The sequence below is a fragment of the Chiloscyllium plagiosum genome, unplaced genomic scaffold, assembly GCF_037043375.1.
Source record: "Chiloscyllium plagiosum isolate Xiang-an unplaced genomic scaffold, Cpla_swu_hap1 HiC_scaffold_12, whole genome shotgun sequence".
NCBI classification, from domain to species: Eukaryota; Metazoa; Chordata; class Chondrichthyes; order Orectolobiformes; family Hemiscylliidae; genus Chiloscyllium; species Chiloscyllium plagiosum.
This window is the reverse complement of record NW_028270150.1, coordinates 21741865-21767244: the sequence shown is the minus strand read 5'-3', so window position 1 is coordinate 21767244 and position 25380 is coordinate 21741865. Positions and strand designations below refer to the sequence as shown.

General features: G+C 43.6%; 1 protein-coding gene across 1 annotated transcript in view; it reads right to left on the bottom strand.

Annotated features, from left to right (window-relative positions):
- LOC122555399 (interferon-induced GTP-binding protein Mx1-like) overlaps nt 1–25380 on the bottom strand; it is a 58649-nt gene that overhangs the window by 10713 nt on the left and 22556 nt on the right. The window contains exons 5-10 of the mRNA XM_043701370.2: nt 20282–20436; nt 10163–10301; nt 7007–7205; nt 5705–5783; nt 5476–5598; nt 3309–3453 (exon numbers count right to left, since the gene is read on the bottom strand). Coding sequence (XP_043557305.1) covers nt 3309–3453; nt 5476–5598; nt 5705–5783; nt 7007–7205; nt 10163–10301; nt 20282–20436 — 840 coding nt within the window. The remainder of the gene's footprint in view (nt 1–3308; nt 3454–5475; nt 5599–5704; nt 5784–7006; nt 7206–10162; nt 10302–20281; nt 20437–25380) is intronic.

Here is a 25380-nt window from a genome sequence, read left to right as displayed (position 1 = left end):
CTGCCTTCTTCCTTTTGACGAGAAACACCTCTGTTCTCGTCATCCAAGGTTCCTTAATCTTACCCCTTCTTACCTGTCTCAGAGGAACAACTCACAACAACTGCTCCTTAAACAGTCTCCACCTGTCTGCTGTGCCCTTTCTGTGGAACAATTGCTCCCAGACTGTAATTCCCAACTCCTGTCTGATAGCGTCATAATTTCCTTTTCCCTAATTAAATATCTTCCCTCGGTAACTGCTCCTTTCACTCTCCAAGGCTATGGTAAACGTGAGGCAGTCGTGATCACTGTCATCAAAGTGTTCTCCAACCGCGAGATCTGACATGTGCCCTGATCATTGCCGAGCTCCAAATCCAAAATGGCGTCTCCCCTTGTTGGCCTGTCTACATACTGAATAAGGAAACCCTCCTGAACACACCTGTCAAAAACAGCTCCATCCAAACCATCTGCACTTAGGAGGTTCCAATCGATATTGGGAAAGTTGAAATCACTCATAACAACCACCCTGCTACATCTGCATTTTTCCAAAATCTGCCCACCTATGAGTTCTTCAATCTCTCTATTGCTATTAGGGGGTCTGCAGAAAACCCCCAATGTGGTGGCTGCTCCCTTGCTGTTCCTACCTTCCACCCATACTGAGTCAGTTCAAACCTTCCTCAACAACCTTCATTTCTGTAGCTGTGCTGCACTCCCTGATTAGTAATGCTACACCCCCTCCTCTTTTTCCACCCTCCTGTTCTTTTTAAATGTTCTAAGCCCAGGAACAACAAGCAACCATTCCTGCCCCTGTGAAATCCACGTCTCCGTTATGGCCACAACATCATAGTTCCAAGCACTGGTCCTTGCTCTAAGTTCGTCACTCTTATTTCTGACACTCCTTGTGTTAAAGCAGACACACTTTAACTAATCCCTTTGTTTCATCGTGTGAGAAACCTTCCCGACAGATTCACTACATCCTGTCACTGCCCCCCTCTCAGATATGTGGCTCTGATTCCCACACCCCCTGCCAAACTAGGTTAAACCCTTCTGAACTACACGAGCAAATCTCCCACCCAGGTCAATTGAGCCCCTCCAGTTCAGGTGCAACACGTCCTTCATGTACAGGTCCCACCTTCCCCAGAAGGTATCCCAATGGTCCCAAAGTGTTTCACGGGCATTTAAGAATTTTCCAAACTGAAATAAACCAAAAGAACATTCATACCACATATGTTACATTCCTGACACACCAGTAGAAATTGCAAAGGACCACAAGAATTAGGAATAGGACATCAAATCTTAGCAGGACTTATATACTTAATCATAAGGTCCTGGGGTGTATTGCTGAACAAGGAGACCTTGGAGTTCTGGTTCATAGCTCCTTGAAAGTGGAGTCGCAGGTAGATAGGATAGTGAAGAAGGTGTTTGGTATGCTTTCCTTTATTGGTCAGAGTATTGAGTACAGGAGTTGGGAGGTCATGTTGTGGCTGTACAGGACATTGGTTAAGGCACTTTCAGAATACTGCCTGCAAATCTGGTCTGCTTCCTATCGGAAGGATGTTGTGAAATTTGAAAGGGTTCAGAAAAGATTTACAAGGATGTTGCCAGGGTTGGAGGATTTGAGCTATAGGGAGAGGTTGATTAGGCTAGGGCTGTTTTCCATGGAGCGTTGGAGGCTGAGGGGTGACCTTATAGAGGTTTATAAAATCATGAGGGGCATGGATAGGGTAAATAGCCAAAGTCTCTTCCCTGGGGTGGGTGAGTCCAGAACTAGAGGGCATAGGTTTAGGGTGAGTGGGGAAAGACATAAAACAGACCTGAGGGGCAACGTTTTCACGGAGAGGGTAATATGTGTATGGACTGAGCTGCCAGAGTATGTGGTGGAGACAAGTATGATTGCAACCAATAAAAGGCATTTGGATGGGTATATGAATAGGAAGGATTTGGAGTAATATGGGCCGGGTGCTGGCAGGTGGGTCTAGTTTGGGTATCTGGTCAGCGTGGACGAGTTGGACTGAAGGGTCTGTTTCCATGCTGTACATCTCTATGACTCTCTGACTTTAAGCCTCCAACAACATGCAATGAGGTAATGAAACAGACAGAGAAAGAAACAGAAACACAAAACACATTGTGAGATGTACGGCAGGACAAATTGTCCTACTGCTTATAGTTTGATCTCTAAAAGAGAAACACAGACCTCTGTTCTCCTTCAATTGAAATGTAAAACACAAAGGCCAAACAATCATCAGAATGGAGAATATATCCTTGGACAACCAAGAAAGCTTGACATGTGTCTAAGGGATAGATGTGTGAGGCAGAGCAAAGCAACAATCTTTGATGTTGATAGATACTTGGACAAAAGACAGTTGTGAAGGAATGTAACAAAAAACAAAGAACCATGGAGATGACCATAAGGTATAGGAGTAGAGTTAGGCCATTCAGCTCATTGAATGGTAGAGCAGACTCAACCATGGTTGATATGTTTCTCAATCCCATTTTCCTGCCTTCTCCCCTTAACAATCAAGAACCTATCTATCTCTGTCTTAAATACACTCAGTGACTTGGCCTCCACAGCCCTCTGCATCAATGAGTTTCTTCACTCTGCGTCTAGTCTGATCCAACCTGATCATCATGATAGTATCACAATTGTATAATTACAGTTTGGTATTTTTCGGGAAAAGAAAACCACTGTTCAAAAAAAGGATTAACTGACTGGAACTAGGCAAAAAAACTAAAAGCATGCCTGCTACCAGTCAGCTGACGATCCAGCTATAAGATTGAAGCGAATTGCAGAGAGACATGTAAAGACCCTTTAAATACCAGGTGTTTCCAAACAGGCAATGGAGGTGTAAGAATTCACAGTTTACGATGAAATAGCAGACATCAGGTAGAACTTCAAAGGGACTCAGCACACTTTACTTCAAATGTTAACTTCTCAACTTCAAGTCAGACGGAACTTAGAATAATGGACACCAGAGTTAGACCATCGAGAATTATTGGGACTGTTTCTTTTAAGTATTCTTTTTGTGTAATATGTTTTAATCTTGTACCTGTGTTTTCTTGTTAATAACTTAATCTTTTCATATGAACAGAACCTTCAGCAATAACTTGTAACAAATGAACCTTAAATCTGTTCAAACATGGCTTGAATGCTGGTTTGTTTTAACATGAATCATTACAAATTAAAAGGAGGATTAAAGTGTATAAGCTACATGAATCTACAGTTCAGTAACCCAGGAGATAGTTTTAACAGCAGTTTTTGTCCAGTTTTCAATCAAAAGCCCTGCTTGGCACTGAAAGGAGTCACGACACAATTGTTCACCCCAAGCACTCACACTGATGTTTTACTCTGTCGAGCTGATGTTTCCAGTTTTCAAACTCATTCCGCACTTTTGTGTAGCACCTCTCCTCATTGATGCAATCATCAGGTTCCTCACCTGAAGCTAAACTCCTGAGGTTTTGACCAAAATCATTGAGTTTCTGTGAACAAAATACAAAGCAGTGAGCAATGGTGATCACTAGTTGCTCATATCTCTGCGTTAATGCAACTGTGGAGAGTGATTGCACTGGGGATGTGTTTAATTGTGGGTGGCACGGTGGCACAGTGGTTAGCACTGCTGCCTCACAGCGCCAGAGACCCGGGTTCAATTCCTGCCTCAGGCGACCGACTGTGTGGAGTTTGCACGTTCTCCCCGTGTCTGCGTGGGTTTCCTCCGGGTGCTCCGGTTTCCTCCCACACTCCAAAGATGTGCAGGGTCAGGTGAATTGGCCATACTAAATTGCCCGTAGTGTTAGATAAGGGGTAAATGTAGGGGTATGGGTGGGTTTTACTTCGGCGGGTCGGTGTGGACTTGTTGGGCCGAAGGGCCTGTTTCCACACTGTAATATAATCTAATCTCTAATCTAATTTGATGAAACATGAAATAGTGAACCACTTTGACTTCTGTGGACATGGAGACATTTCTTTACAACCTTGTAATGCTAACAGTTATTAAACGTGCATGATGAATAAAACAGGTTTGCAGAGTGACAACGTATGATGGAACAGTGACATAGAGTCATACAGCATGAAAACAGGCCCTTCAGCCCAACCATCCATGTTGACCAGGTATCCTAGTCCTGTTTCCAATGATTGGCCCATATCCCTTTAAACCTCTCGTATCCACGCATCTGTCCAAATGTCTTTTAAAAGTTGCAATTGTAACCAACTCTACCACTTCCTCTGACAGCTCGTTCCATATATGCAACATCCTGTGTGAAAAAGTTATCCCTCAGGTCCCTTTTAAATCTTTCCCCTCTCACCTCAAATCTATGCCCTCTGTTTTTGGACTCCCCTACCCTGGGGAAAAGACCTTGGTTATTCACCTTATCCATGCCCTTCATGATCTTATAAGCCACTATAAAGGTGACCCCTCAGCCTCATACGATCTAGGGAATAAAAGTCCCAGCCTATCCAACCTGTCCTTATAACTCAAACCTTCCAGTCTCAGTAACATCCTTGCAAATCTTTTCTGTACACTTTCCAAGTCAACAACATCCTTCTTATGACAGGGCAAGCAGAATTGCATGCAGTAATGCAGATTCACACATTGCAGATTCCCCTATCTAAGCAGTGCCCATATTGCACAAGACCTGGTGGGGCAGGATTTATGAAAGTGGTGATGGATCAGGTCAGGGGAGAGATATCCTCTTCTGACTCACAAGCATGGGGCCTCCACCACTAACTCCTCAGTATGCAAAGTCCAGAGGAAGCTTGTTAATTTGTCAACCAATGGCAGGCACCACCAGCATGAGGAGCGTCTGTTCCTATCATTGGTCCAGAATGATTCACATCAGGTCCCACTTTGAAGGCAGCTTTGGGGTCAAGAAACATAGCAAGTTTTGAAAAATGTTTGTTTTCCCCACTTTCTTTGCACATTGGAATATTCATTATAGAAATATTAGTGAAGTAGGTCTCGTTGTTGAGTTGGCCGGTGGGAAGGGGAGGTTGGAGGTTGGAGGTTGGAGGTTGGAGGAATGTCATATGACAAAATCTCCAGATATTATCCAAAGTTAGCAGCCTCTGTACAAGGAGGCCAGATTCCTGCTTTTGAATAAACTTGGATGTACGCCTTTTGTGAAGCAGCTGTGATTAAAGCACTAAAACTAAAATAAGCTTTCTGTTTGGGGATCAAAGCTACAATTCTACCAGGAATCCCACAGATGGACTGGACTTCAGCTGTCTGGAAGTATAGTATATTGGTGCAGCAATATCTGGTTCCTGTGATTGATTGAAGTTGAGGAAGCCTTGTTTTAAGGAGTGTTTGACCTTGGTTTAATTTTTTTCTGCTACTGGACTTATATGAAGTGGTGTAGGTTTTGCCTTGTTAATGTTCGATGGAATCCCTGATGTCAGGGTTCAGATCTAATTTGGGGATGCCCATTAGAATCACATTAGCCATTTCTCATTGTTAGTTTGGATACTTTTCAATCCTTGTAGGATTTAACAGTTGCAAAACCAACCTGAATCAAGAAAGTTGTTTTCTCATGGGCAGTGTCTGGAACTCCCTCTCCATATCGTTCCAAGTCTTTGGTTGTTGCAGACAGTTTCTCTTCAATGTCCTTTGATAATTCGGGCAATGATTTCTTAAAAAAAACACAAGAACGTGATCAACAATGTACAAAATCCCATGTGGAAGTAACTGATGTAACCGCTGGAAATTGAACCATAAAATATGTGACAAAAGCTTACCAAGATGTGTGCCACAAGCTCTGTCGTGAGCCTTTCAGCCAAGCATGGGATGGTGGCCTTATTATCATCCAAAAGAGGTCTAACGGGCAAGAAATTGCACAAATTAGCCATATGGTGGGCCATTTCCAGGAACACAAACACATGGAAGCAAAATTGTTTTGGAATAAGGTCACGAACTGACGATGTAAATCAAGATGAATGAATATGATCAGATAACCAATACAGGACATGGTTACAAGGAGATTAAAACTGGGAACTAAAACCAAACCAGACCAAACCAGAGAAAAGCTCAGCTGGGAGCCCTGGCCACTCCCTTTTCATTGTACGAGGATTGTTTTAAACTTGAAAGCCTTTTACCTGAGGCGGTATCTGTTAGCTATAATCAAATTGCCCCTAAAACCCTTCAAACCTCGATTTTTCAGAATCGCCACTTTCATGACCTCCCTAAAAAAAATGAAGAAGGGCTTATGCCCGAAACATCGATTCTCCTGTTCCCTGGATGCTGCCTGACCTGCTGCGCTTTTCCAGCAACACATTTTCAGCTCTGATCTCCAGCATCTGCAGACCTCACTTTCTCCTCCCTGAAAAAAATGCCAAGGACAGCATAATCTTGGTAAAGGAGCGGCATCATCATCAGTTATCTATTGTTGACCTGTGGAAATGGTAATGGGCCTTCCTTCTACTGGTGCAAGACCTTATGATGTTCTCAAAGTGAAGATTGGGAAGCCATAACAGCAAAACAATATTGATTTTGGGTGACGATCCTGGACATTATAAAGCTCCTACTTATTGGAGGGAAGCTAGAATATAATAGTGAGAAGAAGGCAGGAAATGAAGGAAGAACAAAGAAAGAGTCCAAGTAAGGCAATAAAAATACAGGAGAGACATATTCTGAATTAGAAGAACATCAACTTAAATGTATAGAGAATGTTTAATGTAGTAATATATTCCAAGAAGCATCGCAGAAAGTATCTCAATTTTGACATTGACTATATTGTGAAATATTAGGGCTGGTGATGAAAATCTTGGTCAAAACTTACATTTTAAGGAATCTTATTAAAGAGAAAAGAGACAGGGAGCGAGGTTTACAGAGACAATTCCAGACCTCAGATCCTCAAGCGATGGAAGCATTTGAATAGAAGGACAAATATTTTAAAATCAAAACGTTATTAGAGTGGGAGTATGTGTTCACCAGAGAGCACAGGGTTGAGATGTTAAAGGGACGTGGTGCTGGAGAGAATATAGATAGATTTAATTCAAGATCTTGACATGACAGAAGTTCTTTATTGTTTTTGGTTTTACCTGTAGTCCTCATGGTCTTCAAAAAACCTCCTCTCTTTCTCTATTGCTTCACTCAATGACAGTTGGTCATTAATGTCTTGTTGTCCACGGCACTTGACAATCATGTAACCCTTCTTCAGCTCCACAACAAGGTTCTGTACAATATCCACCACGTTGCTTTCTGTTCCCTTGTCAACCAGGTCAGGTTTGGTTAGAATACCTGCAATCCCAACAATTGTGTGTTGAGAATTGATGAGAAAACAATGTCACTTTGCTGTTGCATTAGTTATTATTGTTCAAGTGTGAATTCCTCTCTTGTCCCATCTGTTGTAGGGTCATGACAGCTTTTTGGACTGTGTGAGCTGCTGTTCATTATGAAAGTTGATGCTGCCTTCCTCTTTAAGTGCAGCCCATGCTCAGTCATACTGGACTAGAGGAAACCACTTCCTGGACTAGCATGAAGAATCTCTTGCAGTTAATGAGATATAGTTCAGAGTATGTTAGCAGCTAGTTAATAGTTGATTCGATATGTACAGGAGTCGGGACATCATGCTGTGGCTGTACAGGACATTGGTGAGGCCACTTTTGGAATACTGCCTCACAGCGCCAGGAACCCGGGTTCGATTTCAGCTTTGGGCGACTGACTGTGTAGAGTTTGCACATTCTCCCTGTGTCTGCGTGGATTTCCTCTGAGTTCTCCGGTTTCCTCCCACATTCCAAAGATGTGCAGGTTAGGTGAATTGGCCTTGCTAAATTGCCTGTAGTGTTAGGTGCATTAGTCAGGGGTATATGTGGGGAATGGGTCTGGGTGGGTTACTCTTCGGAGGGTCGGTATGGACTTGTTGGGTCAAAGGGCCTGTTTCCATAATGTAGTTAATCTAATCTAATTCTGTTCTCCCTGCTATAGGAAAGATGTTATGAAACTTGAAAGGGTTTAGAAAAGATTTACAAGGATGCTGCCAGGGTTAGAAGGTGTGAACTATTGGGAGAGGCTAAATAGCTTAGGGCTATTTTCCCTGTAGCATCAGAGGCTGGGGGGGGGGGGGTGTTAAAGAAGCTTATAAAAGTTTATAAAAGTTTATAAAATCATGAGGGGCATGGATATGGTGAATAGCCAAAGTCTTTTTCCCAGGGTAGGGGAGTCTAAAGCCAAAGGGCATAGGTTTAAGGTGAGAGGGGAAAGATTTAAAAGGAACCTAAGGGGCAACTTTTTTCACACAGAGGGTATTACATGTATGAAATGAGCTGCCAGAGGAAGTGGTGGAGGCTGGTACAGTTACAACATTTACAAGGCATCTGGATGAGTATATGAATAGGAAGGGTTTAGAGGCTATGGGCCAAATGCTGGCAAATGGGACTAGATTAATTTAGAATATCTGGTCGGCAAGGGTGAGCTGGAACAAATGGTCTGTTGCTGTGCTCTACAGCTCTTTGACTCTGTGAGTGACATTGTTTGCACAGACTTTGAGGTGGTCTACAAAGTGGGTGGTGCTTATTGCACTCCTCAATATTAACTCTTTCAGATCCATTTGCAACATGACCCAGTTGTGTTCAGCTATACACCAACGAGTGTGTGCTGTTTGCATTTGTCTCTGGGGTTCCTTGGCCAGGAGCAAGTACACAAGCTTTCAGTGCTGATGTCAGTGGGCCCAAGAGGATTGTCCATCCATTCAAACAAATCAAACAAAAATCCTACACCTCCTGCAGAGTTCTACATTAGAGTGTCTAATATCCTGGGTAAATTTTCAAACTTTATTTTTTTAAAATATAGATACAAAACATTTGAAATTTAGTGAATTCAATGACAAAATCTGCTAGGATGGGAACTGATCTCACGATCTCTGCAATTAAACTATCAACTGTAAATATTACACTATTATAATTGTACTAGTGATATTAACATGCTAAAGTAGTTTAATGGGTGAAGCCACTGTGTCCATATTTTAAACAGACTGACTTCTTTCTTAAAATAATGATTCAGAGTGTGTTCCATGAGGAAACTGAAGTATTTTCATGGTGAATTGTGATTTTCAAAGGCATAAAATCACATCATCTATACTGATCTGTGGGGCTGCATATAGCATTGATGATCATCGTACAACTTTAATTAATATGATGAGGAAGTGCGGCTGTTGGACTGGGGTGGACAAAGTTAAAAATCACACAACACCAGGTTATAGTCCAAAAGGTTTATATGGAAGTACTAGCTTTCAAAGCACTGCTCCTTCATCAGGTGGTTGTGGAGCAGGATCATCCTATCTGATGGAGGAGCAGCACTCCGAAAGCTTCTACTTCCAAATAAACCTGTTGGACTATAACCTGGTGTTGTGTGATGTTTAACTTTAATTAATGTGGTGGCACAAAATAAAAGTGCTGCATTTCAATCGTTTGTGTCAGGACAAAGCGTTTGGTCTTCCTATATGTCTACCTACCTACTTCTCTTCACATACTGTGATGGCCCTGATTCTTATTCGTTGGCAAGAAACGATCCAATTTGATCTCGGTTCTGCCCATTTTCACATGAACATAACAACTAAGAGTGGGACTCAGTACTTTCAACATTCAAAAAGATGATAACTGACCTCTTAATTCAATAAGAATCCTAGAAGTGCCTTCCAAACCCACAACTACTCCCATCTAGAAGGACAAAGGTGGCAGAGAAATTACCACCTGCAAGCTCCATTCCAAACCACTCTGAATCCTGACTTGGAAATGTTTTGTTGCTCCTTCAGTGTCAATGGATTAAAATCCTGGAACTCCCGCTGTGGGTGTTCCAACAACCCAAGGACTGCTGTGGTTCAAGAAGGACCATCTTCAAATGCAACAGGGGCCGTACAATAGGTGCAGGCCTAGCCATGAAGCCTACATTCCATGAATAAATTTTAAAAACCCTACAATTTTCTCAGTATCCCCAAATTCTTTCATTCTTTTAAGGCCCAAAAATTCAATAGCTTTTATTTCCAATATATCTGATGATTGAGCAAATGTGTTCAGGATTTATTTAATTTTTTTTTCTTTCTTTGTTTTGTTTTTCTTTTTTCCAACAGGTCCATACCAACCCTCCGAAGAATAACCCACCCAAACCTCTTTTCCCTGTGAATAATGCAACTAATGGGATTTTATTTAAAACTGTCTCAGTATCATCATGGCTACACGGACATTTTTTATTTTAATTACCCAGAGTCCTCTCTCCAGAAGGGTCCACTTCCTTTGCCATTTTCAGAGCTTCTGTGGTTGCTATGTCAACGTTGCATGGCACAACCACCAGGTTAATCGTTTCTTGTCGTCTAATAAATGACTTAATGAGTTTCTTAATCTGCAATAAAATATTAATGTATTAGAATTAGGAAGTAACCAAAACAAAGTTAATGAGAAGTAGTAAAATAATTCAGAAGCAAAAATCACTTAATGAAGCCAACCACAACAATTTTTATGTGTTTCCTTACTTAACTGTTATTGACTATTGCTGAAAAAAAGGCACATTTTCTGACCTTTTTAATATTGCACTGTTCTCAAAATTCAAGTGAAATGGAGCAGTTAAGTAAGCTCCCTTTCAGAAGGACATTGGAAGATTGGTAGACCATTCAGCTCCTCGAGGCTGTAGCATCATTCAATGGGATAAGACCATAACATATAGGGTATGGGCCATTCAGCCCATCAAGTCTGCTCCATCAATCAATCATGGCTGATAGATTTTTCAACCCCATTTTCCCACTTTGTCTGCATAAGTTTTATTCCCTTGGTACTTAAGAACTTATCTATCTCTGTTTTAAATATACTCAATGACCTGGCCTCCACAGCCTTCTGTAGCAATTAATTCCACAGATTCACCACTTCCTGGCTGAAGAAGTTGCTCTTTATCTCCATTCCAAAAAGTCTTCCCTTTACTCTGTGGCTGTGCCCTCAGGTTCTCATCTCTCCTGCCAACGTCCATTCTGTCCAGAATGTTCAATCTTCTGAAAGTTTCAATCAGATCCCTCCTTATCCTTCTAAACTGTATCGGGTACAGTCCCAGAACCCTCAAACATGCCTCATATGTTAAGCCTTTCTTTCTGGGGTCATTCTCATGTGTCTCCTCTGGACCTGATCCAGGTCCAATACATCATTCTTGAGATATGGGGCTCAACATTGCTCACAATATTCTAAATGTGGTCTGATCAGAATCTTATAAAGCCTCAGAAGTACATCCCTGCTTTTGTATTCTAGTCATCTCAAGATGAATGACAACATTATGACTGAACTGTGGCCTAAGTCCACATTCCTACCTTTGGCTGATATTCCTTAATATCTTTGCTTAGACCTCGGATTTAAAATTAAAATTGACCCTGCACCATCTACCATTTGTGGAAGAGACTTCCAAATGGCTTCCTCCTTCTGTTTGTAGAAGAGCTTCCAAACAACTCTCCTGAATGTTCTGGCTCATAGAGTCATAGAGTCATAGAGGTGTACAGCATGGAAACAGACCAGATATCCCAATCCAATCTAGTCCCACCTGCCAGCACACGGCCCATATCCCTCCAAACCCTTCCTATTCATATACCCCTCCAAATGCCTCTTAAATGTTGCAATTGTACCAGCCTCCACCACATACTCTGGCAGCTCATTCCATACACGTACCACCCTCTGCGTGAAAATGTTGCCCCTTAGGTCTCTTTTATATCTTTCCCCTCTCACCCTAAACCTATGCTCTCTAGTTCTGGACTCCCCCACCCCAGGGAAAAGATTTTGTCTATTTCTCCTATCCATGCCCCTCATAATTTTGTAAACCTCTATAAGGTCACCCCTCAGCCTCCGACGCTCCAGGGAAAACAGCCCCAGCCTGTTCAGCCTCTCTCTGTAGCTCAGATCCTCCAATCCTGGCAACATCCTTGTAAATCTTTTCTGAACCCTTTCAAGTTTCACAACATCTTTCCGATAGGAAGGAGACCAGAATTGCACGCAAGATTCCAACAGTGGCCTAACCAATATCTTGTACAGCTGCAACATGACCTCCCAACTCCTGTACTCAATACTCTGACCAATAAAGGAAAGCATACCAAACGCCTTCTTCACTATCCTATCTACCTGTGACTCCACTTTCAGGGAGCTATGAACCTGCACTCCAAGGTCTCTTTGTTCAGCAACATTCCCTAGGACCTTACCATTAAGTGTATAAGTCCTGCTAAGATTTGCTTTCCCAAAATGCAGCACCATGCCTTTATCTGAATTAAACTCTATCTGCCACTTCTCAGCCCATTGGCCCATCTGGTCCAGATCCTGTTGTAATCTGAGGTAACCCTCTTCGCTGCCCACTACACCTCCAATTTTGGTGTCATCAGCAAACTTACTAACTGTACCTCTTATGCTTGCATCCAAATCATTTATGTAAATGACAAAAAGTAGAGAGCATTTTTGATCCTTATGGTACTCCACTGGTCACAGGCCTCCAGTCTGAAAAACAACCCTCCACCACCACCCTCTGTCTTCTACCTTTGAGCCAGTTCTGTATCCAAATGGCTAGTTCTCCCTGTATTCCATGAGATCTAACCTTGCTAGTCAGTCTCCCATGGGGAACTTTGTCGAACGCCTTACTGAAGTCCATATAGATCACATCTACTGCTCTGCCCTCATCAATCTTCTTTGTTACTTGTTCAAAAAACTCAATCAAGTTTGTGAGACATGATTTCCCACGCACAAAGCAAATGTTGAATATCCCGAATCAGTCCTTGCCTTTCCAAATACATGTACATCCTGACCCTTAGGATTCCCTCCAACAACTTGCCCACCACCAAGGTCAGGCTCACCAGTCTATAGTTCCCTGGCTTGTCTTTACCGCCCTTCTTAAACAGTGGCACCACATTTGCCAACCTCCAGTCTTCCAGCATGGGTCTAGAATCTCCAAGCAGTGGAAATAATTTATCTACCCTATCTTTTCCTGTTAGTATCTTGAAGACTTTGATCAGACACCCCCTTAACCTACGAAATTCTCAAGAATATATGCCTAATTTGTATAATCTCACCTCATAACTAAATCCCTGAATTCCACATAACACTCTTGTAAACCTACATTGTACTCTCTCTAAGGCCAATATATCCATCCTGAGGTGTGGTGCCCAGATCTGCTCACAGGACTCCAAGTGGGGTCTATCCTGGATTTCCTTAACCTCCTTATTGAGAAATCTGCCAAGAGGTTTTCTACAATGTTCTACTGCACTTCACTAGTCGGTATACATGTTAGGATTGTTACATTTTCATGGACTGTAAGCTTGGCTTTATGTGGAAATTCACAAATAAGTCCCAAGCCATTTGCTCACCCTGCAAACTTGATGCTGAAACAAGGCATATTAAAGTCACCCTGTGCGATAATGCCTATACTGGTCAGACCATTTCTCAGTATCAATCATACAAACTCATGAAAGGCACTAAGTTGATCATTCTAGTTCCTGAAAAGTGCCAAGTCTACCTCAGATTACCCTGGAAGGGTAAGGTATCTCCAAAATCTGAGCAACACATGAAGCCAGCTGTTTCACAATATTACATCACAGGACCAATACAAGTGGGGTACACCACAAATGGAATGCCATCATGAAACCAGAAAGATGCTCTGACTATCCCATAATTGAGTAATCTGGCATGTAAATTTCAGTACTGGTGTTATGCCAGGTACAATATCCCAAAAACTAGTGGATCATACCAAACAGCAAATTTGTCAGGCTGTTTGCAACAAGTAAAGCACTGACCATACATTCCCAAGCTCCTGTTTACAAAACTCGTAACAGAGTGTCTGACATTATATGTGATTCTGCAATTGGATAACATTTGCTGGACCACCATGACATTGCAAAGAATTGTGCTGACAACCAATTTCAGATTCTCATCTGGGCTCACTGTGTTGTCGGGTATTTGTGTGATTTGGAAGCTACATATATCAACAAACAGGACCTTATTCACCGCAGACAAGAAAAATATGTACACACACTGCGACTGTTTCAACTGAACAAAGTAGATGACAGCAATTTGCTGATTTCTGATGACTCGGAATGTTAACTCTATTTTCTCCGACAGATGCTGCCAGACTTGGTGAGTTTCAAACTGGGATTACTACCAGTGCCACGTTCTAGACAGCACAGAAATGAAAGAGTAGGCAGGATGAACATGTGGCTTGAGGGATGGTGTAGGAGGGAAGGGTTCAAATTTGTAGGACATTGGGACTGGTTCTGGGGAAGGTGGGACTATTACAAATTGGACGGTCTATACCTGAACCAGACTGGAACTAATGTCCTTAGGGGAGTTTTTGCTACTGCTGTTGGGAAGGTTTTAAACTAATGTGGCAGGGGCTGGGAACCAGAAGTAAAGACAAGTAGATAGTGAGGTGGAAATCATGAAGTTAGCATTAATAAGTGGAAGAGTAGGCAGTGAGCAGATGAATGCAAAAGAACTGGCAAGCCTGAAGTGCATATACTTTAATGCAAGGAGTATAGTAGGTAAGACAGATGAACTTAGGGCTTGGATTGGTGCCTAGGAGTGTGACATTATTACAATCACAAAGACTTGGTTGAAGGAAGGGCATGATTGGCAACTAAATGTTCCAGGATATAGATGCTTCAGACAGGACAGGGAGGGAAATAAAAGGGGGGAGGAGTAGCATTGCTGGTCAGGGATGATATCACGGCTGTGCTAAAGGAGGACATTATGGAGGGCTTGAGTAGTGAGGCATTATGGGGGGAGCTGAGAAATAAGAAGGGTGCAGTCACATCGTTGGGGCTGTATTGCAGGCCTCCCAACAGTGAGCGTGAGGTAGAAGAACAAATAGGTAAACAGATTATGGAAAGGTGCAGAGGCAACATGATGGTGGTGATGGAAGATTTTAATTTTCCCAACATTGACTGGGATACACTTAGTGTCAGAGGTCTGAATGGGGCAGAATTTGTAACAAGCGTCCACGAGAGTTTTCTAGAGCAGAACGTCAATAGTCCGACGAGGGAAGGGGCCACATTGGATCTGGTGTTGGGGAATGAGCCAGGCCAGGTGGTAGAAGTTGTGGTGCGGGATTTCTTTGGGAACAGTGACCACAATTCTGTAAGTTTTAGAATACTCGTAGACAAAGATGAGAGTGGTCCTAAGGGAAGAGTACTAAACTGGGCCAAGGCCAATTATATCAAAATTAGGCAGGAGCTAGGAAATGTGGATTGGACACAGCTATTTGAAGGCAAGTCCACATTTGATATGTGGGAGGCTTTCAAAGATAGGTTAAAGATAGTGCAGGATAGGCATGAACTGTTGAAGACAAAGGATAGAAAAGGCAAGATTCGTGAACCGTGGATGACAGGAGAAATTGTATGACTAGCCAAGAGGAAAAGGGAAGCGTACATAAGGTCCAGGCAGCTAAGAACAGAATGGGCCCTGGAGGAATATCAGAAGAGTAGGACAAGTCTTAAATGAGGAATCAAGCGGGCTAAAAGGAGTCGTGAAATAGCTTTAGCGAGCAGAATTAAGGAGAATCCCAAAGCATTTTATTCTTATATAAGAAGCAAGCGGATAACTAGGGAAAGGATCGGTCCACTAAAGGATAATGAAGGAAGGCTGTGTGTCGTACCTGAGAGAATGGGTGAGATTCTGAATGATTACTTTGCATCAGTGTTCACTGAGGAGAGGGACATGATGAATGTTGAGATTAGAGATAGAGTTTGATTACTCTGGATCACGTTGACATAAGTAGGGAAGATGTGTTGGGTAGGCTAGAAGCTATTAAGGTGGACAAATCCCCAGGACTGGATGGATCTATCCCAGGTTGCTGAGGGAGGTGAGAAAGGAAATAGCTGGGACGCTGACAGATATCTTTGTGGCATCCTTAAAAACAGGTGAGGTGCCGGAGAACTGGAAGGTTGCTCATGTTGTCCCCCTATATAAGAAGGGTAGTAGGGATATTCCGGGTAACTACAGACCAGTCAGTGGTGGGAAAGTTGCTGGAGAATGTACTGAGGGAAAAAATCTATTTATATTTGGAAAAGATTGGGCTTATCAGAGATAGGCAACATGGTTTTGTGCGGTGGAGATCATGCCTTACCAACATAATAGAGTTCTTTGAGGAAGTGACCAAGTTGATAGATGAAGGAAGGGCTGTAGATGTCATATACATGGATTTTAGCAAGGCATTTGATAAGGTTCCCCATGGTAAACTAATGGAGTAAGTGAAGATGATGTGCAGGGTGTTCTAGCTAGGTGGATAAAGAACTGGTTGAGCAACAGGAGACAGAGAGTAGTAGTTGAAGTGAGTTTCACAATATGGAGAAAGGTGACCAGTGGTGTTTCACAGGGGTCAGTGCTGGGGCCACTGTTGTTTGTAATATACATAAATGATCTGGAAGAGAGCACTTTTAGTATGATCACCAAGTTTGCAGATGACACAAAGATTGATGGGAGTAGCAGAAAGCATAAGGGACCGTCAAAGAATACAAAAGAATATAGATAGACTGGAGAGTTGGGTGGAGAAGTGGCAGATAGAGTTCAATCCAAGCAAATTTGAGGTGATGCATTTTGGGAAGTCTAATTCTAGGTGAATTATACAGTAAATGGAAGAGCCTTGGGAAAAGTAGATTGAGCAGAGAGATCTGGGAGTTCAGGTCCATTGTACCCTGAAGGTTGCTGCATAGAGTGGTCAAGGAGGCATATGGTATGCTTGCCTTCATAGGACGGGGTATTGAATATAAGAGCTGGCAGGTCATGTTAAAATTGTACAATACATAGGTACGGCTGCATTTAGAATACTGTGTACAGTTCTGGTCACCACATTACCAAAAGGATGTGGACGCTTTGGAGAAGGTGCAGAGAAGGTTTACAAGGATGTTGCTTGGTATGGAAGGTGCTAGCTATGAAGACAGGTTGAGTAGGTTACATTTATTTTCATTAGAAAAAAGGAGATTGAGGTGGGACTGATTGAGGTTTACAAAATCATGAAGGGCATAGACAGGGTAGGGATAAGCTTTGTCCCAGAGTGAAGGATTCAGTAACGAGAGGTCATGCTTTCAAGGTGAGAGGTGAAAAGTTTAAGGGAGACACATGTGGCAATTACATCACACAGAGGGTGGTAGGTGCCTGGAACGCATTGCCAGCAGAGGAAGTAGAGGCAGGCACGGTAGATTAATTTAAGGTGCATGAGTAGGTGGGGAACAGAGGGATACAGATGCTTAGGAATTGGGCGACAGGTTTAGACAGTGGATTTGGATCAGCTCAGGCTTGGAGGGCTGAAGGGCATGTTCCTGGGCTGTAAATTTTATTTGTTCTTGTTCTTTGTTCTCCAGCATTTCTGTTTTTGCTGCAGCAAATTGCTGGTTCATATCTCAGGGCAGGTTCCTGACCAGTTAGAAAGAGCTTGCCTCTTTTAAAATTTAAACAAAGCCCAGCAGTTAACTGTCAATCAAATCTACTGGGTGCATTCTCCATGGCAATGACTTACATAATCAGAGGCTACTCGCCAATCAATCGGCAGTTATCTCTCTTGCAGCATAAATCCTTGTTTGCCCTTGTGTTGATGTTTCTTGTGAATTGTCTTGATGAGTGTGAGATGAAAAGCTTTGATAATATGTCTTTTCTCAGCAATCAGAGAGAGTGGGGACCGGAGATGCTGGTGGTCAGAGTTGAGAGTGTTGTGCTGGAAAAGCACAGCAGGTCAGGCAGCATCCGAGGAGCAGGAGAATTGATGTTTTGGGTATAAGCCCTTCATCAGGAATGAGTTTTTCCCTCATTACTGAATAAGGGCTTACACCCAAAACCTTGATTCTCCTGTTCCTCGGATGCTGCCTGACCTGCTGTGCTTTTCCAGCCACACACTCTCAACATTTTTCAGCACTGTGCAAGTTCTGTACTGACAATGGACTGTTTGTCACTGCCCAACTATAATTATCTACAACCTCAACAATTTGTCAAACAAGTGAATGATGAAGAACACAGGAAAAAAACTGTGCTCTGTGTTAAATGACACACTGTGATCTGAAACATTCCAAGTTTCTCACAGAAACATAATTAGACATATATTGACTGGTAAAGGCACATTTGCAGATATGATTGATCAAAAGATTGATCAAAAATAAATAGGTTTTTGGGAATATTCTAAAGGAGGGTGGAGATTTGGGAACACCGAAAAGTTTAGGAATGTAGATCATAATTTAGGAGTCCAGGAGGTGGCATTAAGTCACCAAGAGTAAGCCAAGCAAATCAGTGAATATAGTGAGGTGAAAGTGAGGACTGCAGATGCTGGAGTCAAGATTAGTGTGGTGCTGGAAAAGTACAGCAGGTCAGGCAGCATCTGAGGAGCAGGAAAATCAACATTTCAGGCAAAAGCCCTTCATGAGGAAGTACAGTATTAGAGAAATGCAGAAATCCAAGAGGGTGAACTGGCTGTTGTAAGATTGGAGGAGGCTAAATAACTTGGGAAGAATTTGAGCAAACGGTGATCTGGATATCACCATAGTTCAGTGAGATAAAGGGAATAGGTGAATGAAACTTGAAAGCAGAATTTTTTTTAGATTAGATTACATTAGATTACTTACAGTGTGGAAACAGGCCCTTCGGCCCAACAAGTCCACACCGACCCACCGAAGCGCAACCCACCCTTCATGTACCCCTTTTTACCTAACACTACAGGCAATTTAGCATGGCCAATTCACCTGATCTGCACATCTTTTGGACTGTGGGAGGAAACCGGAGCACCTGGAGGAAACCCACGCAGACACGGGGAGAACGTGCAAACTCCACACAGTCAGTCGCCTGAGTCGGGAATTGAACCCGGGTCTCTGGTGCTGTGAGGCAGCAGTGCTAACCACTGTGCCACCGTGCCGCCCACTGTTGGATTAGCTCAAGTTGAATGAGTTTTGGAGATATGACACAGATCACTGGAATAGGTTCAATCTGTTCGAAACAGCAGACATCGATAGATATTCGCTGAAAATGTGTTGCTGGAGAAGCGCAGCAGGTCAGGCAGCATCCAGGGAACAGGAGAATCGACGTTTTGGGCATAAGCCCTTCTTCAGGAATGAGGAAAGTTTGTCCAGCAGGCTAAGATAAAAGGTAGGGAGGAAGGACTTGGGGGAGGGGCGTCGGAAATGTGATAGGTGGAAAGAGGACCAGTTCCAAAAACGTACAACCCAAATGGCCTCCTCCTTCAAGGACCGCAATTTCCCCCCCCGACGTGGTCGACGATGCCCTCAACCGCATCTCTTCCACTTCCCGCTCCTCTGCCCTTGAGCCCTGCCCCTCCAACCGCCACCAGGACAGAACCCCACTGGTCCTCACCTACCACCCCACCAACCTCCATGTACAGCGCATCATCCGCCGTCATTTCCGCCACCTCCAAACGGACCCCACCACCAAGGATATATTTCCCTCCCCTCCCCTATCAGCATTCCGTAAAAACCACTCCCTCCGTGACTCCCTCGTCAGATCCACACCTCCCACCAACCCAACCTCCACTCCCGGCACCTTCCCCTGCAACCGCAGGAGGTGCAAGACTTGTGCCCACACGTCCCCCCTCACCTCCCTCCAAGGCCCCAAAGGAAACTTCCATATCCGCCACAGATTCACCTGCACCTCCACACACATCATCTATTGCATCCTCTGCACCCGATGTGGCCTCCTCTATATTGGGGAGACAGGCCGGCTACTTGCGGAGCGTTTCAGAGAACACCTCTGGGACACCCGGACCAACCAACCCAACCACCCTGTGGGTCAACACTTTAACTCCCCCTCCCACTCCACCAAGGATATGCAGGTCTTTGGACTCCTCCATCACCAGACCACAACAAAACGACGGCTGGAGGAAGAACGCCTCATCTTCCGCCTAGGAACCCTCCAACCACAAGGGATGAACTCGGATTTCACCAGTTTCCTCATTCCCCCTCCCCCCACCTTGTCTCAGTCAAATCCATCGAATTCAGCACCGCCTTCCTAACCTGCAATCTTCTTCCTGACCTCTCCGCCCCCATCCCAGTCTGACCTATCACCCTCACCTTGACCTCTTTCCACCTATCACATTTCCGACGCCCCTCCCCCAGGTCCCTCCTCCCTACCTTTTATCTTAGCCTGCTGGACAAACTTTCCTCATTCCTGAAGAAGGGCTTATGCCCGAAACGTCGATTCTCCTGTTCCCTGGATGCTGCCTGACCTGCTGCGCTTTTCCAGCAACACATTTTCAGCTCTAATCTCCAGCATCTGCAGACCTCACTTTCTCCTCATCGATAGATATTCTCCAGCCCACTGAGAAGATGAATGTGTTGAGTATTAAAATGGATGCTTCATATTTCCACAAGTCTGGCTCTGTACCTGATCACCAATATCTGCTGGTTGGTTCCCGATGGCTACTCTGGCAATTCCTGGTAGATCTATCAGCGTCAGGTCAGGAACGTTGCTAGATTCAATCTGCAGACTGATTAACTCTTGACTGATTCCCAATCCTTCACCTGCCATGATGTTCTGGGCTGGAGAGATGTGAAAACAGAGTCAGAGAATTGTAAACATTTAACACAGCAGGAGGTCACCTTCCCTGGTAAGGTTCAACCAGTGACAGAGGAACATAAATCTTGAAAATGTGGCTTGCAAACTTCATTTTTCTTTGGGAAGGGGACAGTATGAGAAGGATGATGGACTAGTTTTTATTGCAGTTGAGTCTAATTAATCTCAATTGTGTCATAAAATGCTTTGAAATGAGATAAATTGTCCTCGGGTGTTCAAAAAGGCACTTCACCCCCATCACTGCACAAATAAACAGAGAGGTAGAAATTCTAGTCTCAACCTCCAATCGGTACCATGTAGATAGCAGGCACCCCAAGAATATTTAGTTCTTTAATTTTCCACCACCTTTTGTGCCTGGATATAAAAGACTGCAGAGCTTTGATCTGATCCATTATTATGGAAATGCTTAGCTCTGTTTATTGACTGCTCCTTCCAGTGTTGGCATGAATGTTTCAGGCAAAAGCCCTTCATGAGGAAGTACAGTATAAGAGAAATGCAGAAATCCCAGAGGGTGAACTGGCTGTTGTAAGATTGGAGGAGGCTAAATAACTTGGGAAAGCTGAAGCTGTGGAAGAATTTGAGCAAATGGTGATCTGGATATCTCCTTAGTTCAGTGAGATAAAGGGAGTCTAATGTTGTTGCTTCACCAGGTTGGCATCTCAATTTTAGATATGCCTGGTTCTGCAGTCTGCTTTGAACAGGAGGTGAACCCTTGTTTTAACAGTAATGGTAGAGTGGCTGATATGTCAAGGCATTATCAGATTGTGATTGAATACAATTCTGCTCCTGCTGATGACCTGCTGATGCCAGATCTTTTTAAGTCTTTTCCATTCAGCATGATGATAGTGTCTCACAACACCTTCAGTGTGAAGACAGAACTTTACACTCACAAAGACTGTGCGGTGATCACTCTTACCAATATTGTTATGAACAGATGCATCTGTAACAGGTAGAATCCTCTACTGCAGACCCAGGCTCACACATTCGTCTTTCACAGAACATACACTGCAAACTAACAAACTTAACAATGAAACCATAAGCACCTGCACTAACAGGAACAGGACCAATGAATACCTTAAACATAAAAGAGAGAAAAGCCCTAGAAGAACAAAGAAAGGACAAAAACATAGTAATAGTACCGACTGACAAAGGCCGAATGACAGTGATAATGGACAAAACACTGCATCCAAAAGGCAGAAAAACTGCTCGCAGATACTGACAGCTACCAACAGAGGGAGTCAGACTCCATAACACATCTCACCAACAGAGTTAACACACTACGGAACCTACATCAACCCTTACAAAGAATGAAAGCAGAAGGTACAAATACCCCACGATTCTACGGACTCCAAAAGGTACATCCCTCAGACCCATCGTGTTCCTACCGGGAACGTCTACGCACAGGCTAGCTAAGAGGCTACATCAAAGGCTTCAACACTTTACTAACGGAGCTACACACTCCATACACTTATCCCAGGAATACCTGGACAACATCAGGGCCATGGATATCAACAACGATGAAGTAATGGTCTCATTCAAAGTTATGGTATGTTTTACTTCAACTGACATAACTTTAGCCAAAGAAACTATAGCAAAACTCCTGGACAACCAGAACAGACAAACAGACTACGAATCCATCAACAATGATAGCACATTGAAACTACTTGATCTATGCCTGACAACACACTTCATCCTCAGCTACCAGGAATATGAACAGATCAATGAGACACTTATGGGCCCACCCATATCGGGGCTTATAGCTTATAGCTTATAGCTGAAGCTGTAATGCAAATACTTGAACAGACAGCCTTCCCACAGATCCAACCCAAGCTATGGATCAGGTACGTGGGTGACACTTTGGTGATAATCAAAGGAGCTGAAATCGAGGACACACTCCAGAAGATCAACAGCATTTTTACCGAGATCAAAATTTACTGGAGAGCAGGAGAACAAAAACCAACTTCCATTTCAGGATGTAATGGTTACAAGGACACAGAATGGTAAATGCACAACTAGAGAAAGGATTGGTCCACTAAAAGATAATGAAGGAAGGCTGTGTGCCGAACCTGAGAGAATGGGTGAGATTCTGAATGATTACTTTGCATCAGTGTTCACTGAGGAGAGGAACATGATGAATGTTGAGATTAGAGATAGAAGTTTGATTAGTCTGGATCACGTTAGCATAAGGAGGGAAGATGTGTTGGGTAGGCTAGAGGTTATTAAGGTGGAGAAATCCCCAGGACCGGATGGGATCTATCCCAGGTTGCTGAAGGAGGTGAGAGAGGAAACAGCTGGGGCCCTAACAGATATCTTTGTGGCATCTTTAAATACAGGTGAGGTGCCGGAGGACTGGAGGGTAGCTTATGTTGTCCCCCTGTACAAGAAGGGTAGTAGGGATATTCCGGGTAACAGACCAGTGAGCCTGATGTCAGTGGTGGGGAATTTGCTGGAGAGGGTACTAAGAGATAGGATCTATTTATATTTAGAAAAGAATGAGCTTCTCAGTGATAGGCAACATGGTTTTGTATGGAGGAGATCATGCCTTACCATCTTAATAGAGTTCTTCGAGGAAGTGACCAAGTTGTGAGATGAAGGAAGGGCTGTTGATGTCATATACATGGACTTTAGTAAGGCGTTTGATAAGGTTCCCCATGGTAGACTAATGGAGAAAGTGAAGTCACATGGTGTGCAGGGTGTTCTAGCTAGGTGGATAAAGAACTGGTTGAGCAACAGGAGGCAGAGAGTAGTAGTTGAAGGGAGTTTCTCAAAATGGAGAATGGTGACCAGTGGTGTTCCACAGGGGTCAGTATTGGGGCCACTGTTGTTTGTAATATACATAAATGATCTAGAAGAGGGCACTGTTGATATGATCAGCAAGTTTGCAGATGGCACAAAGATTGGTGGAGTAGCAGAAAGGATAAGGGACTGTCAGAGAATACAGGAGGATATAGATAGACTGGAGATTTGGATGGAAAAGTGGCAGATGGCTTTCAATCCAGACAAATGTGAGGTGATGCATTTAGGCAAGACTAATTCTAGAGCAAATTATACAGTAAATGGAAGAGCCTTGGGAAAAGTTGATGAGCAGAGAGATCTGGAAGTGCAGGTCCATTGTACCCTGAAGGTTGCTGAACAGGTGAATAGAGTGATCAAGAAGGCATATAGTATGCTTGCCTTCATTGAACGGGGTATTGAGTATAAGAGCTGGCAAGTCATGTTAAAATTGTACAAGACATTGGTTCGGCCGCATTTAGAATACTGTGTACAGTTCTGGTCACCACATTGCCAAAAGGATGTGGACACTTTGGAGAGGGTTCGGGAGAAGGTTTACGAGGATGTTGCCTGGTATGGAAGGTGCTAACTATGAAGAGAGGTTGAGTTGGTTAGATTTATTTTCACTAGAAAAAAGGAGATTGAGGGGGGACCTGATTGAGGTTTACAAAATCATGAAGGATATAGACAGGGTAGATAGAGACAAGCTTTTTCCCAGGGTGAAGGATTCAGTAACGAGAGGTCATGCTTTCAAGGTGAGAGGTGGAAAGTTTAAGGGGGGTACACGAGGCAAGTACTTCACACAGAGGGTGGTGGGCGCTTGGAACGCATTGCCAGCAGAGGTGGTAGAGGCAGGCACGGTAGATTCATTTAAGATGCATCTGGACAGATGCATGAGCAGGTGGGGAACAGAGGGATACAAATTCTTAGGAATTGACCGACAGGTTTAGACAGTACACTTGGATCAGCTCAGGCTTGGAGGGCCGAAGGGCCTGTTCCTGGGCTGTAAATTTTCTTCGTATTTTGTTCACAACAAAAGTGCACAGAAAGACCACACACACCGATCAGATCCTAAACTAGAACAGCAACCACCCAAACACCCACAAGAGCAGCTGCATTAGGACCCTGTTCAAAAGAGCAACAATACACTGCAGCACCCCGGAACTAAGAGAGGAAGAAGAACACCTTTACAAAGTCTTTGCCAAAAACGAATAGCCCCCACGGCTTCGTCAGGAGATTCCTGGCAGACAAGCAACACCAAGAAGACAAGACATGCCCCAACCTAATGGCTACTCTCCCATACATGAAAAATGTGTCAGAACTGACAACTAGACTGCTCTGACCACCACAGACCTTGACAGCACACAAACCAACAGCCACACTCAAGAGAGCGGCTCACCAGAATAAAGGACCCAATACACACTATAAGCAGGACAAGTGTAATTTACAAATTCTCATGCAGCGACTGCACTAAGTGCTACGTAGGACAAACAGGCAGACAGCTAGTGACCCCCATCCATGAACACCAACTAGCGACTACTGGCTCTCCTGGTATATGTACATACAGGCAACAAGAACCATGAGTCTGACTGGGACAACACAACGATACTAGGACAAGCCAAATAAAGAACAGCAAAGGAATTCCTGGAATCATGGTACTCATCCTCGGATTTCATCAACAAACACATTGACCTGGATCCAATATACAAACCACTGCAATGGAAAAACCAGAACCGGTACCAATTGGAAACAGCTCAAACAGAACCACATCAATTCAAAGTGGAACAGTACAGCAGCGCTTCACAAGAGGTAACATAGCACTGATGGTATCACCTAGAAAGGGGACAAAATGGCTGTCATTAAAACCTACCAACTCGGCGAATGGACCAACAAGGAATCCAACTAACTCCCATGCTATAGATCTTCACAAAAACTTGAAACAGAACCCCTACCACATGGATTGGCCATTCCCTTGCCCACCCTGACCCATCCCTCCCCACATTGACCCATCCCTCCTCACCCTGACCCCATCCTCCCCCACCTGACCCCATCAGCCCCCACCCTGACCCATCCGCACCCCTCCACCCTGATCCCATCCTCCCCCACCCTGACTCCATCCGCCCCCACCCTGACCCATC